This window comes from Camelus bactrianus, chromosome 3 (assembly GCF_048773025.1).
Source record: "Camelus bactrianus isolate YW-2024 breed Bactrian camel chromosome 3, ASM4877302v1, whole genome shotgun sequence".
Classification (NCBI taxonomy): Eukaryota; Metazoa; Chordata; class Mammalia; order Artiodactyla; family Camelidae; genus Camelus; species Camelus bactrianus.
This window is the reverse complement of record NC_133541.1, coordinates 30,303,314-30,318,227: the sequence shown is the minus strand read 5'-3', so window position 1 is coordinate 30,318,227 and position 14,914 is coordinate 30,303,314. Positions and strand designations below refer to the sequence as shown.

Below are 14,914 nucleotides of genomic sequence, written 5' to 3'. Positions count from 1 at the left end.
GAGTTAAAGAATATGTGTACTTAACAAACTAGTGAATATAACAATAAAAGAAGTAGACTCACAGATATAGAGAACAAACTAGTGGTTACCAGTGGGGAGAGTTGTGTGATGGGGGAGCAATACAGAGGAGTGGAGCGATACTACTGGGTGTCAGATAGGCTCAAGGATATATTATATAACATGGGGCATACAGCCAATATTCTGTAATACCTATAAATGGGAAGTAACCTTTAAAAATTGTATAAAAATAAAAATTTTAATAAATAAATATTTTTAGAAAAGAATATGTATTCTTTTAAAACCCATGACCCATATAACATATTTCTAAGAATTGACCACGTATGAGGCCATAAGTAAATTCTCAACAAATACTAAAAAATCAGTATCATATAAATAATGATCTCTAATAACAATTCATAGATTAGAAATAAATTAAATGATTATAATTAAGTACCTGGAATGAATAGGAGAGGATATTTCCACTCAGTCTGTAGAAATGTCTCCCATCCCCACTAAATACCTTTCTGCACTGACCACCAAAACTTTTAGTGTTGAGGACTCTGCTCCTAAACTGGCCCGTGAGTGCATTATAACTGTTTAAAAAAAAAAAAAGAAAGAAAGAAGAAAAGGCTGTTAAAAACCAGAAATAGCCTTGCTAAAACAGGCATCATTAGAGAACTCTAGATATTCTTGAAATATATTAAGGTTAAGCACCACTCTCTGTGAGATCTTGAATAAAAACAGCCTCCTAAAGCACATCATATGTTGCCCGACCCCCCTGCTTGGTATAACAGCTAAAACTAGTAGCTGGGAAAACCCAACATCCTTTCAGCCTGAGAACATATTTGGGAAACACGCAGCCTTTTTGTATCTATGGCAACAGCTGGTTTTGAATTGAATCTATACATAAAACCAATACAATTAAGATTACTCAAGGAGAGAGGGCTCTCTACCATGAATTTCAACTAATTGGCCTCTTAGCATACTCTTTAGAGTAATTTCACCACTTTTCTGTTAATGAATTGTATAATAGTATAGAAAGATCACATCCAACTATCACTCTAAAATAGGTTATTTTAAAATCTTGAAAATTTTTACCTTGGGTCTGACCCTTAAAAGTTTTTCAGAATTCTTTTTGAAAAGGCAAACACAGGATTGTCCCGACTTCACTCAGAAATGGAAGGTCCCAGCTCATTTAGGCCATTACTTTTCAGCCTAAGTATCCAACACACCACGTTCTCTCTTCTCCTGCTCTCATTCTCTGGTCTCCTCATTTTCTTGAGTAGTCTCACATCATTAACCCACTTCTCCATCTCCATCTCCATCTCCATCTCCATCTCCCATAGAGTGACTGACTATCCAGATTTTCCCAGCTCTGATTGGTTTCCCTGAATGCAGGAGTTTCAGTGCTAAAATCAAGACAGTCCAGGGACAATTGGCCCCTCCACATTTTACCACATATATTTACAGGCCCATAGATATAAATAAAATAATTGTTTCAGGATGTGGCAAAGAGCTCTGAGCCAAAGCTTTGGCTATTAGGTGATTTGTCCTTAGACTTATCAGACCACAAAATAAAACAAAACGAAATGAAAAACTACAGCCCATCGATGTGTACAGGAAGCTGCCCAGCACCTTACCCATTTCCAGTAAGTTCTGTGTTGGGAGGAGGTTGATAGAGGTCACAGGAAGGTCTGTTTTCTGAGTCCTCGCATCTGTCCTCATCAGCACTGTCTTCTTCACAGTCAGAATCCCCATTGCAGACCAAAGATTTGCTAATGCACTGACCTGAACCCAAGAAAAGCCACCACACAAAAATAAAAGGGTAAAGAAAGGAAATGCTACCTGGGATCAAAAGGTTTTGCCCCGACCCCCAACACTGCACTGATATTCTACTGTGAATTTGAGATACAACCTCAGTGTCCAGGGAAAGATCTGTTGATTATTTTGGTCCTCATTTTGCAACATGCAGAATTGATTCTGACTTTGGCTGGACACAAAATTGAAAAGACAACCTAAATTCAACTTCCAGGCTCTCACCCATAATCATCAAGCGTCTGAATTCTGAATTCTTTGTCTGCATTCTCCAAAATCATATAATGCCAACCACTGGGAAGACAGATTGACCCCCTCCTGCCCTTCAACTTTCCATTTGTTTTCTGTAATCACTGACCAAGATGCCTTTCTTGGTAATTTAGACACGTGCACGTTGAGAGCGTGGGAACTAGATCAAAAGGTTAAAATTCAACATTTCTTTAGCACCTAGTCTGTGCAGGACACTCTTTTGGGTGTTGGGATGTGAATATAAATTAAAAATGTGCTCCTCAGGCTTTGCATACACTTTACAATCTAATAGGACAGACTAAGAAGATAGGTAATTACAATTCAGCAACATAACTGTGATACTTACAAGCCCAGGGTACCAGCAGCACTAGAAGAAGCACTAGAGGAAGCACTAGGTACCGGATGACCTAGCCCCTGCCTACCTCCCCAGCATCGTCTCCAGCCATTCCCTTACCAGCCTCCTATGCCTGGTCATGCTGGATAACTTACATAAATCAAAGGCCAGGCTTTTTGTCATCTCCACCGACCTTGCACCTACAGTTCTCTCAGCCTAGAAAGGTTTTCTCTACCTATTACCTATTTGCCCCTCAAGAATCAAATTATACATTATCTCCTTTCTGAAACCATCCTTGCCCCTCAGGCTGCGATGTATGTCCCTCCTCTATGTCATTCTAGTATGGACTGCACAGAGTTACCCTGATAGCATCCCATTATGCTGGGACTTGACCCAATGCAGCAACTATTTGTTGAGAGTCTACTATGTACCAGACACTAGATGCAAAAATAAAAGAAATATAATTGACATCTTTAAGGAGTTCGCAATCTACCAAGAGAAATCCAGGGAAACAAATTCAGATTACAAATACAATGCACATAGAGAACACGGAAAGTGACTTGTTAAATAGCTCTATCAGTTGGGGGCTTAGAGAAGTCCTCCCGGAGGAGGCATCATCTGATTTCGGTTCTGAAAGTAAAATAGGAATTTGACAGGTATTGTTGAGAAGCACATTTAACACAAGAATTATTTATGTACTGTTCTGCCCATAAAACTTTGAGAGTTTTGAACAAAGAGCCTATGTGTGTCATTCTACATTCACAACTCTCATCACTATACCTGGAACATAATAAGAACTGTTATTAAATTAATTTAACTGTTGTTGAATTAATTTATCTGCACAAATGCAACATAGACCATAGGTCAAATAACTCTCAATCCAAAAATTACGTTTCAGTCACCACGCATAGGGATGATCTATATTGCTCATTGATTAGCTAATTAAAATTGCTTTTCTTGTAAACATAAAAATAATTTGGGCAGTAATATTCTTTTTGCCCAATCTCAGTGTACATTCCAGGCTCACTCTCCATTTTCACCAAAAATGCAATGTCAAGAACCATTTGGGTCTGTCAATAGCCATATTTCTTTTCAAAGAGGCAAAGTTTATCCCCCACTTTTATTACCAGATGCCACTGATGCATTTGAAAGAATAATAGTTGAGTGTGCAATTAAATGCCAATAAAAATCCTATTGGCGGAAGGGTATAGCTCAGTAGTAGAGCACATGCTTAGCATGCATAAGGTCCTGGGTTCAATCTCCAGTACCTCCATTAGAATAGATAGATGGATAGATAGATAGATAGATAGATAGATAGATAGATAGATAGATAGATAGATAGATAAACAAATCTAATTACCTCTGCAAAAAAAAAAGCAAAACAAAAAAAATTTTTAAATCCTACTGATTTGGGGAGAAATTAATTTATAGGTGAATTCAGTATAATTCAACAAATATATACTGTGCAAGTTAAACAAATAGTATTTGAATTTACACTGTGCATGCCAAGCCTATGGAAAACAAATACCTGAAGAACACCTGAAACGCTCTCCACATCCTTCTTCTATTGGACATCCTCTTGTAGGTTCACATGATTGTGTTTCAAAAGCACTTCCTACACAAGGTTGGCCGCCATACTGCCCATAAACAGCAATTGACCGTCTGCGAGTCTAAACACAAAACAGATAGTACTTTTCAATATCTCCAGTTTCCTTTACCTGAGAAATAAAATCTGAGAGAAAGTAACACAATTGGAGAAATAATGTTCATGAAACGGTTCTGGTATCCTACAGAAGTAAAACCTCCCAAATCAGTGAACATAGAGACCCCCTTGTCTTTGAGTCTGGTGACACTTAGATTATTATTTATAGAGCATTGCCAACTATATATTTACTCTCAGGGTTGAGTGAAAAAAAAATAGTGAATCTTTAAGAGAATATGCTGGATAGATCTATAAGCAAATAGATCACAGTACAGAATGATTACTGTTTTTGCCAAAGCAAGGTACCAAGAGCTAATTAGAAAAGGTGAAGTGAATTTTTTTTTTGGAGGGAGAGTCAGGGTATCGGGAAGGGGAGCTGAGATGATGTGGCATTAAGGAAATCTTTAAAAAAGTGGTGGTAATTGATTTGAGCTGAACCTTAAGCTTTCTTCAGGAAGAGAAGGCAAGGCAAAAAGGAAAAGAATTTAGAGAGAGATATGTACTAACATGGAAGCCTAATTTACAAAACAGAAGCCTAAGTAGTCCACAGATGAAGCTATAACTACAATGAAACTTTACTCGACAATCAAAATCATTGACCTCTGAAATGGGAAGTATGTCAAAGGCATATCCTTGGGCAATGGAGAGGCGTGTGTATGAAAAAAACTGAGGAAATCTCTAAGCCAAATGAAAAAATTAATTCATCCTAAAATTATTTTACACAATATAAAGACATGTATCTAATGTTTAAAGCAAAAGAAAGATCTACAAAATCCTTTTCCTCCTCAAACTCAAGCAAAGGTGCATGTTTTAAGCCTCTTCCTATACTCACATCTTACCCGTTAATAAAGCTGGACAAAACCTGAGATTCCAGAGATTGTAAAACTTGAGCAAAGACCAACAGGGAAGACTAAATATACAAATCAATGTTGAATGTATTCGTTCAGCCTAACTGGGACAAGGGTCACAGATATGTAATCTAAACCCAGAGGAGGTTTACATCGGCCTGGACCTGGCGCTGGCACTTTTCACTGCATCTAAGCAGAAGGGTCATGGAGGGATATGAGTGGGGATGGAACTCAGTACAGTTTCTTAGTAAGTTTTGGTTTCTGCATTTAATTAATGAAGACACCTCTTGCATATGGCTCAGTAATGTGTGCTTTTCTGAAGTTCCAAAGCACAGACTGTGGTGCTGCATTAGTAACATTTTCCCTCTCCATAGGTTCCAGGATGACCTTGATGACTGTCTACTCTCAATAGTCTCACTCTCGCCTGTCAAGTTCTGATCTTATGACCCCCTTTTCATTTTCACTTGTCTCTTTCTGGATGAAAATTTTGTTTTTATAATCTAGGCATGATGACCCTCACTCAAAAAAAATTACTCATGTGAAAAATATCTTCTATCTACTTCTATTTAGTGTTCTTATTTAACTTGTTTTTAAATTATAAAAATGTTTTCTGAGTTTGATGTTTGTTTGACCTTTGTCTTGTTTTTCATGTACCTGTTTGCCTGTAATCAGAGTTGTCACTGATTATATTTGCCAGAAGCCAAATTCTACACTTGTGTAACTTGTTCTGTAGATACCCCTCAGGTAGGTACTAAATAGATATTCAATGAAATGATGATAATGATGATGCTTCAAAATAGAAGTTATCTCCTGTAATATGGTTCTGTTATTTTAAAAATTAAAATGATTTTAAATATACAGTTTTATCTAAACTGAACCACCTTTAAAATACTTTACAAATATCAAGTCATGTTGTACACCTGAAACCAATATAATGTTATATGTCAACTGTATCTCAATAAAAAAAATTTAATCAATCAAACATTTAGAACCTTTGAAACAAACATTATATTTTTGGAATTTATCCTAAGATAATTATCAGAAAAAAAAGATAGATATCTATGTACAAAATGTTCATTACAGTTTTATTCATAATAACAAAAAATGTAAATAACCCAAATCTCAAACAATAGGAAAGAGAATAAATAAGATTGGTATATTCATATAATGGAAAATAATACAGTTGTTAAAATTCATGCTGATAGTATAATGTTAGGTTAAAATAGTAGAATACAAAACTATAATCAAATAATCCTATTTTTAAAAATCATAAGCACACAGAGAGAAAATAAACTGAAAGAATATATATTAAAGTGCTGATACATTGGTTTCTTCTAAATGGTGGAATCATTAAGTAGTGTTTTCTTTATTTATACTCTTCTATGTTATCTCCAATGAATAATTTATAATGAGGAAAAAAAGACATTTTTAGAAGCACTCTATAATCTCCAAGTCAAGTCTGGTATTTTATTTATAATACTTTTGCATTAAACTTTAAAGCATTGAAAAAGGTTTGACTTTCCATGGTCATTCACTATCTGCTGGGTAAAACAGAGCAACTATTTCACTACTTGTTAGTGTTTGTTTCAAACGAAAAGTTGAATCCAGTAACTATGAAACAGATTTTGAATTATCTACTAACTTCACTTCGTGTTATTCTTATTTCTCTAATAGTTAAAGAGTGAGTTGCTTTTAACTTTTCTCCTATGCATATTTCTAGGTTCAAATGTAAGATTTAGAAAAATCCTGCAAGAAAAATGAGAATGCATAAATTATTTTATTATAATATTAATTATTAAGTGTTATACTTTTTCCCTTCAAAATTACTAATTACATTTTCAAGAAACATAAAAAATAACATTCAAAAGTTAATGCCATGTTGTCCATACCTAAGCTATTTCTGCACATGGATAATAAATACAAAGTTTTCATACAGTCCTACCTGAGTCTTGATACAACCATTGCATTCTGACCAAGGGGCATAGGAATTCCACTGGCAATTGACTGGAGAGGAGGCGCTGTCAGAGTGTCAAATTACCCATCATAAAACCGATAGAAAGGTAAGAAAGAAGACAAAGAATAGTCAAAAAGAGTCAAAAAATTGCTTCATCTTTTTTTTCCTAAGAGGCACTCAAAATATCCCCAAAATATATAAAAATATATGTGGGAAGGGCTCACTTTTTCGGAGATTTGTTAAATATCTAGAATGTACCACACACTATTTAGACAGCAGAGTTGTAGACACAAAAGAGACAGGTCGTTGACCACTGATGGAAGGGAGGATGAAGACACAGATGTGTGAACAAATAATCATAACACAGTGTACAATCACTAGCCATTATACAATATACCTAATTGGATATATTTCCTAACAGAAATGTGTATAGTATGATATATTATGGAAGTACAGATAAGAGAGTGTTCAGAGTTTGGAGGGTAAGTGAAAACATAGAGGAGGAGGGCATTCTGGCTTTTGAAGGGATTCTGGATGATGAATTGAAGAGTTACACAGAAATTTAACTGAGAGACAAGAAGCTTTAAGAAGACTGCATGAGAAGGAGGCAAGTCAAATCTGGCAAAGGTTAAATGGACAGAAATTTACTTGTACCTGATCCCCCTGTTGATGTAGGCCACTTCTCAAGCACATACGTAAGTAGGGGCAAGTTGAGCTCAAACAAGTTCACTCAAATAAAATACATGTGGAAAATGGCGAGTTGACTCACACCGTGCTTAATTCTGGCTGTGTCGAAGAGGGCACATTGCTTAGTCCTAAGAGTTTAAGGAAGCCTTACCTAAAACCACATTTTACAAGGGGTAAAGGAAACAGGACTCCCAATTTCTGGATTTCAAGTACATTCCTAACCTGGGAGGCATCTCAAGGCAAACTGAATGCTGATTACGTTCAGCATTGTCAGTTAGCCCTGCAGATAAGGAGTCCCATTTGTGCCTCAGGTGCTTTGATGGGACCAATCTTGCTAATTTGTAGTCTTGATATGGCATCAATAATCCAAATGCTTTAGTGTCTTTGACCCTTAAACAATCTGAATTTAATGTTATTTGTCTATTTTGTGTCCCAGGGACAGGTGGAGGCTTAGGATGGGAAGCTAGCTTGGCCTCACCTTCTCTGGGCACCCCCAGCAGCCTGTGCAGTCCCCTCTCAGAGCCTTGATCATACTTGTATTGAATCAGCTGTTTCAAGATCTGAATCATTCCCATGATTCTCAGTACCGTCTTGCTCCTCTGTGTCCCCCGTCACTAGCACAGCTCCTGATTCATGTCCTGACAATTTGATAAGGTGAACCGACCTGGTCCTGTCTCATTAAACTGACAGTGAAAGCACAACAAGGCTGTGGGTAAATGATGCTGGTTTCTTCCAGGTCCCAAGAGCCGATAAAGCTATTTCCTTAAAAAAAAACTCTCAACTTTCAAAATCCTAAGACTGTTTTGCAAGAATTACATTTAAAGACCAAATTCTAGGATATATAAATCAGCTGTGATCTCTGAACTGCAGGTAAAACTGTGGTACTGGGACAAGCAGAAAACCTTGAGGTGTTTTTAGTCTTCAGGTTTCTTCCTTACAGGAATAAAATAAAGTAAAAAAGCCAGAGCGGGTGAAGGGTAGTCTAGTCCAAGAATTAGAGTGCATGCTTAGCATGCATGAGGCCCTGGGTTCAATGCCCAGTACCTCTATCAAAAAAAAAAACTAAAAAGTAAAATAAAACTTCCTTTCGCTATCATTGACTTTTCTAAAAACATGGAAAGAAAAAAGTTTTGAAGGGATAAACATGCTCAGGCTGTAATGTAAAAATCAGACCATTTTAAGAATTTCCTAAAATTAACAGAAATAATTTTTAATGATTTCCACACCCAATCCAAAAAATTCTCACCTTGAAAAAACTTGGAACTCTCCTATAAATCCCACCAAGAAGAATAAACTTATTGCCTAGGAGGGAAAAAAAAAAACCAATAAATCAGTATCTTCATTTGCATTGCTTCAGTGAGTTAAAAGTGAATACATTTTGTGCAAGCCAAGATTTGTGAACTGAGACTATTAAGAGTAGAAGAATCACAGAGAAGCCTCTATGATTCTGCTTGTCTTTTACATTTCCATTTTAAATAAAAGTTTAATACAATTCTCTCGAGCTGACTTCCCACTGTTCATTTCTGGAAAGACGAGTAGGGGAGAAGCGAAGTCATGGACAAACTATCAAATGCATTCAATTCATAACCCAGAACAAAAGTCCTTAAATCATATCACCCCACATTTTAGTAGGCCAATATTATTTCTCCTCTGACCTCCCCATGCCTCTCTTCTCTCAGTGTAACTATGGAATGTTTCCAACATTTTTGCAGACCCTTCTACTCACCTTCCTAGATTACCTATCTTCTTCTTAGATATCTCCCTTTCAGTTGTAAAATCCTAGCTGCCTACCTCTGTCTTTCATACGTCTACAAATCTTTCAGCCTATAATCTGATCAGCATAATCAAAAGGACAGAGAGGTACCAACAGCTGTGGGTATCCCAGAAATGAGTAAACAATGGTGGGAAAGGCTATGAATATTTTTCTGACTTTTCGACAAACGTGTGAAGCACATAGTGTAAACCAACACCTTTTAAAGTGTTTGTTTGTTTGTTTGTTTAATCCTAAACTACACAGGGTTTTTTTTTCAGCAGTACGTCTTTACTTGTGCTACGTCAACTCATTTTTCCTGCCCCTGGGCAGGCCTATCTCATAGCTTTATTAGTCATTCCCAGGCATTAATAAGTAGTCACATTTTCAGAAAATAAAAATTCTGGAACCATCTAATCGTCTGATTTAAATTTATCATCTAGTTTTAAATTTCTCTCCCATGCCCAGTTCCTGCAGGAAGGAGTCCACTTCAAAATTCTTCTTCCTCGTTCTCCTGGTTTCCTTCCCCATCTCCACAAGAAGCCTCTCTATCTTCAACTTCAGCAGGAGTGAGGGGAGCAAGAGCTAAAAAGGATCTTGCTTGACCCATGTAGCTGGAAACTGGTGATGGTAAATCAGGGTGTGTAGGATGTTTGAATGCCAGTTCTTTGACCCTCACAGTGTTAGGGCTTTTGTTTTAAAGGCACAACCACCACCACAGTATAACTGGTAGAAGACAGTGGATACCATCAGATCAGCTCTGGGTGTGGCGAGGAGGCAGAGAGGACCCTCCCCTGAGACATCACGGTGCCTGACCTCACCCCAGCCCCATGTGAATCACGCCTTAGGTTGACAACCCCCTCTCTTCAGTCCTGTATTTTTTTTTAACATTTGGCCAATATGTGTTTTCGGTAAAACGTTAGTTTAATTCCATCTATCTGTATCTTCCACTCTCACAATCCTGATCTTCTCATCCAGATTCCAGATTCTAAAATTCCAACTCTCCAAATACACTTTTCTATAAACCTCTTAGATAAGTCAGATCATGGGGGATCACTGCATGATTCCAAATCAACAAACAAACATGAATACACTGGAATTCTTCCCTAAGAAATACCACAGAAATAACAACAGTTTGGAGTATTTCTTAGCAGCTTTCTTGGGATTTTCACAAACATTGTCTTCAGTCTCTGATTCCCAGACCTCTAAACTAATAAATTAACTGCAAGATGAAAAAAAAAAAAAAAAAAAGGAAACTCACTTTGGCTGAACTGCTAAATAAATATATTTAATTAAGATTTTTAAAAAGTCACCCTCAAATCTTTCTCTTTCCTATCTTCCCATGTCTTCTTTTTTTTTTTTTTTTTTTTTTTTGAGCTATTTCAGTTAAGCCCTATTCCCTTTTAAGATAGCTTTGTTCACAGAAGTAACAAAATGACGATCTTACCTTCATGTTTAGGAAAACATTCGGGGGGAAGAGAGGAGGAAAATGTCCTCCTTCAGTGCCCAGTGAATTTTCAACAGGAGGAAGAGCCCAGCAGTCGGCTGCCTGTCTGCCTCTCTCTGCTAGGGATTAACTTGGCACTCATATATAGAGCAAGTGGTTCCGAGACCTACTCCTACCCCAACCCTATCCTCCGGGACAGAGAGCCTGCCCGTCCTCAGTCTGTGTCCTGAAGCCAGATGCATCCTATCAATTTACAGAGGTCTTAGCTACAGCCAACTGGGACTGTTTGGAAGTGTAGTTCTGAGAAAACATCTGTAAATAAAGAAAGGCAGCCAGTGTTCTCAGTTCAATGTTTAAGTGATTTTCCACCAAAGGAGATTCTGTGTAAGGCAAGGGATAAGCCTTTTCCTGTTTCAGTCTGTTACACTAAGCAGATGTTTTTATGATTATCTAAAAGGGTGCTGTACAACAGATTTTGAGATTAAACACTTTGTGGAAGAAAAATTATAAATGCAGTTCTGTCCCTCAAAATGTAAATGGAGCATTCTGGAGTGGAATCCCCCAAATATACATACGTCTCCTAACACAATATACTATAGAGTCCTTCATGCTTGACTTTTGCAGAATGATCAAAAAGAGCATCATGTTTTGCAAACATATTTCAAGGCATCACTGATTTCCCCAAGAACTTCCCTTGATGCTGTGATGTTCAGATCACTCTGTTGGAAAGTTCTTGTCACAGTCATCACCCACGTCCATTTTCTCTTCTTCGATTGCCTTGTCTTATTCTGTCAGACTCTCATTTTCCATGGCTTTGCATTGATTCTAGCAGTTCTCCAACATCACTTTAGAGATTTCGTGAAAGGCTGCATTTTTGCAAGATTTCAGATTATCTATTAAAGTTGAGCTACAGTTTCATATGCATGGTTCACCTTAATATTAGGATTCTTGCTGCTAGGGCACTACAGGTAGGAGTAACAGAAGTGTGAATTGGGAAAAGAAATTTGAGTTGAGAGTAATCTTATAACTAATCTTATAACTAAACATTCCATTAGTGACTATTCTTCAATTTTAATAATTTTTTTTCTTTCTATATCCAAAAATTTTTTTGAATAATAGAGAAAAACCCCCACCCTATCTTCTTAATTTAATGGTGGTCTTCCAGAGACAAAGCATCCACATCTTTTGTTCAAACCATAGTGATTTCTGTGGGAAAAATTTTGCCACAGAGAAGATGATGTCTGATGCCTAAAAGGTAATTTTTTAATTCAAGTCCAACTGCATGAATTCTGGATGTCATGGACTCTTCTTAATGTACAATTCCACAGTCAGTGGCTGTCTTATTTTGGGGTTCACCAGAAGCAGATTCTGAAACAAGAATTCAATTGCAAGCAGTTTTTTTGTTTTTCAGGTTTGGGGTTCTTGTTGTGTTTGGGAGGGTTTTGTTTTGTTTTGAGATGTGATCTTGCTGAGGGATGGCAAAGTGAGTCTGGAAAGGAAAGGAAGCCAATAAAAGGTACTTTAGCATGCCAGATACTGAGGAAATTAGAGTGCAGCCCCAGTGAGGAAATCTGGGAGACACTGAGTAGCACACCTCAGAGTCACTCTAGCTAAGAGGTAAGGAAACTGGGGATATATTTACCAACACCCTGTTTATCGTTGGTTGAGGGTGGCTTCTGTACTCACCAACTCTCTGACACTTCCAGCCTGAACTGAGGGTAGGTTGAGCACACACTTGTGGCCAGGGAGGGAAAAAAAAAAAAAAAAAAAAAAAAAAACCACAGAAAAAAGATTTCAAGTAGAGAATTGCAGGTATTTTCAGTATTGGAAGGTGTGTGCAGGCTATAGGCAGGACACCAACAGCCCCCACTACAGTACTTTTCCATTCATTCATGCATGCATTTATTAATTTGTTCATTCTAAATTCAACAAATACTTACTGAAGACGTAAAATATAGGCTAGGGGCTTTGACAGATAGAAACCTTGAGCAATAGTCTTTTTATTTTCATTCTTTACATGTTCTAAGGATCATATTAGCCCATTTATAGAGTATCCTTAGCCCAAAGGATGTCACGTGCATACAGGTGTTATCTGCAGTAGTTTAGACCTTAAATTGTTCATCTACCAGAGACTATATGCCAGAAATTAAATCTAGAACATTTATAAAAACTTCCTTTCCCCAAGTGCTTTGCACAAGCCCCTCTCCACAGCTTTGCTCTCATATGAACAGTATTTTTTCTTTCTGAAATTTCAATGGAGGAGCCATTTGGACAAAGGTTTCAAGTACAGGTGGGAGCCACACTGCGGAAAATTTCCCTGGCAATGTACGTGGTGTGGATTTTATTCAAAGGGCAATGGGAACTCACTCACTGGAAGTTTTTAGGAAAGAATCAAAGTGATACTTTAGGATGGTTGGAACAGTGGTAGCATGCAGGCTACATGGAAAGTACAAGAAGGGGAAGCAGGAAGTGTGTGATTTGGAATTTATTTCCATAGTCAGACAAGGGGCAATCACGGTCTCATCTGAGAAGAAAGAGAAAGGACCAGAGACTTCCCAAGTCTTCATGATTAAACATGGCTTCACATCTGATTGAGAAAATTGGAAGAATTTAAGAACAAATTAATAAAGGAGAGAAGTAGGAAGTTTAAGATAAAGAGATAGTTTTAGAAAAGGGACATTTTTATTTTGCAGAAACTATCCAATACACAGCTGGAAATGTAGCTCTCTTTGGGAAGAAACATCTTGGCATGAGGGTACATATCTAAAGCCATGGGAAACTAATCACAATGAAGTATAAAACCACAAGAAGTGCCCCTATTCTGGAGCAGGAAGAGGGAGAGAAGACAAAAAAGGAGACAGAGAGGTCACAGATGGAGAAAGAAAACCAAAACAATTCAGTGTCAAGCCAACTGAGGGGAATTTCAAGGAAAGGCCAGCCAACAAAGACAAGTGCCATATGGAGGTCAAAGAGAAGGAGTATTAAGGGAAGACCACACCACTCGGCAATTAAAACATAATGAAAACATTGTGGATAAACTGAAGGCAGAGTTCCCACACATTTTCCACTCTTGCTACAAGACACTTCAAGGAAAAATAATTAATTTGTGGGTTCAATGAGTGTAACAAGCTGTGTATATTATAGAGCAGAGTTCCTCAACCTCTCAATTGCTGACCTTTTGAACTTAATTATTCTTTGTTGGGGTGGCGGGGGATGGGGAGCTGTCCTGTGAGTTGGAAGATGTTCAACAGCATCCCTGGCCTCTACTTGCATGACAATCAAAAATGTCTCCAGACGCTGCCAGACGTGCCCCAGAGGCAAAATCACCACCCTCCAATGAGAACCCCTGTCAGAGTGTCTACCTCTAGCAAATGCCCAGCCTTAGATTCACAAATATAGTACACAGTGCAGTGCGAATTCAATGTTCTGAAAGTTCTACACCAAGTAAAACTTTTAAAAACTTTTTCAGACTAGAATTTACCGAATTCATATGACCATAGAATCTGTATTTCTAACAACCCCTCAAACTGGTACATATGACAGGCCAATGGCGTCTGAACCAGTTCTGAATCAGTAGAGGTGGGAGTAGTAGACTTCTGCCAGACCGCGGAAGAGTCTGCAAGGACCCAGCCCTCTCTCTTCCTGCTAGACACGCCCCCTGTTCCCCATTAGTCCTCACTTCCCGAGGTAGTAGTTTAAAAACGGTTACTATCCCCAGACGGTAATGAAACTATTAGGCACTGATGATGTCAAGAAGCTGTTCTGGTCCACCTCGGGGAGACACTGAAAAACATTTTAACAAGCCTATTTCATTTACTAGCCGCTTTGTTTTATTCTGAATTGTTCCAACAAATTCCATTTTACTCTGAGGGTATAGGAGGAATGAACCCACCGGGGATGGATAAAGTCTCCTTTTCTTTCCATCGCTGAGTCTGAGGTCAGAATTGAAACTGCCAAAGGTTGGAGTAAAGAGGCAACAGCACCCCCTAGTGGTAAGCCAGCTCCAGTCCCTTGAGTTGAAGAATAATATTAGGCTCTGAAGTTGAGCTACTCCAGAGGGAATGAGAAGTACTGAATCATCTTAGGCTAACAGTCAAGGGCTTGTTAAGCTAATAAGCACTCCAGGTG

At 37.9% G+C, this 14,914-nt stretch overlaps 1 protein-coding gene across 1 annotated transcript in view; it reads right to left on the bottom strand.

Moving 5' to 3' along the window:
• The window catches only part of C7 (complement C7), a 47,673-nt gene extending 36,689 nt beyond the window's left edge, over nt 1-10,984 (bottom strand). The window contains exons 1-6 of the mRNA XM_010957326.3: nt 10,787-10,984; nt 8,836-8,891; nt 6,891-6,966; nt 3,927-4,068; nt 1,641-1,788; nt 455-593 (exon numbers count right to left, since the gene is read on the bottom strand). Coding sequence (XP_010955628.1) covers nt 455-593; nt 1,641-1,788; nt 3,927-4,068; nt 6,891-6,966; nt 8,836-8,891; nt 10,787-10,792 — 567 coding nt within the window. The 5' untranslated portion in view covers nt 10,793-10,984. The remainder of the gene's footprint in view (nt 1-454; nt 594-1,640; nt 1,789-3,926; nt 4,069-6,890; nt 6,967-8,835; nt 8,892-10,786) is intronic.
• Between the last annotated feature and the right edge of the window lie 3,930 nt (nt 10,985-14,914).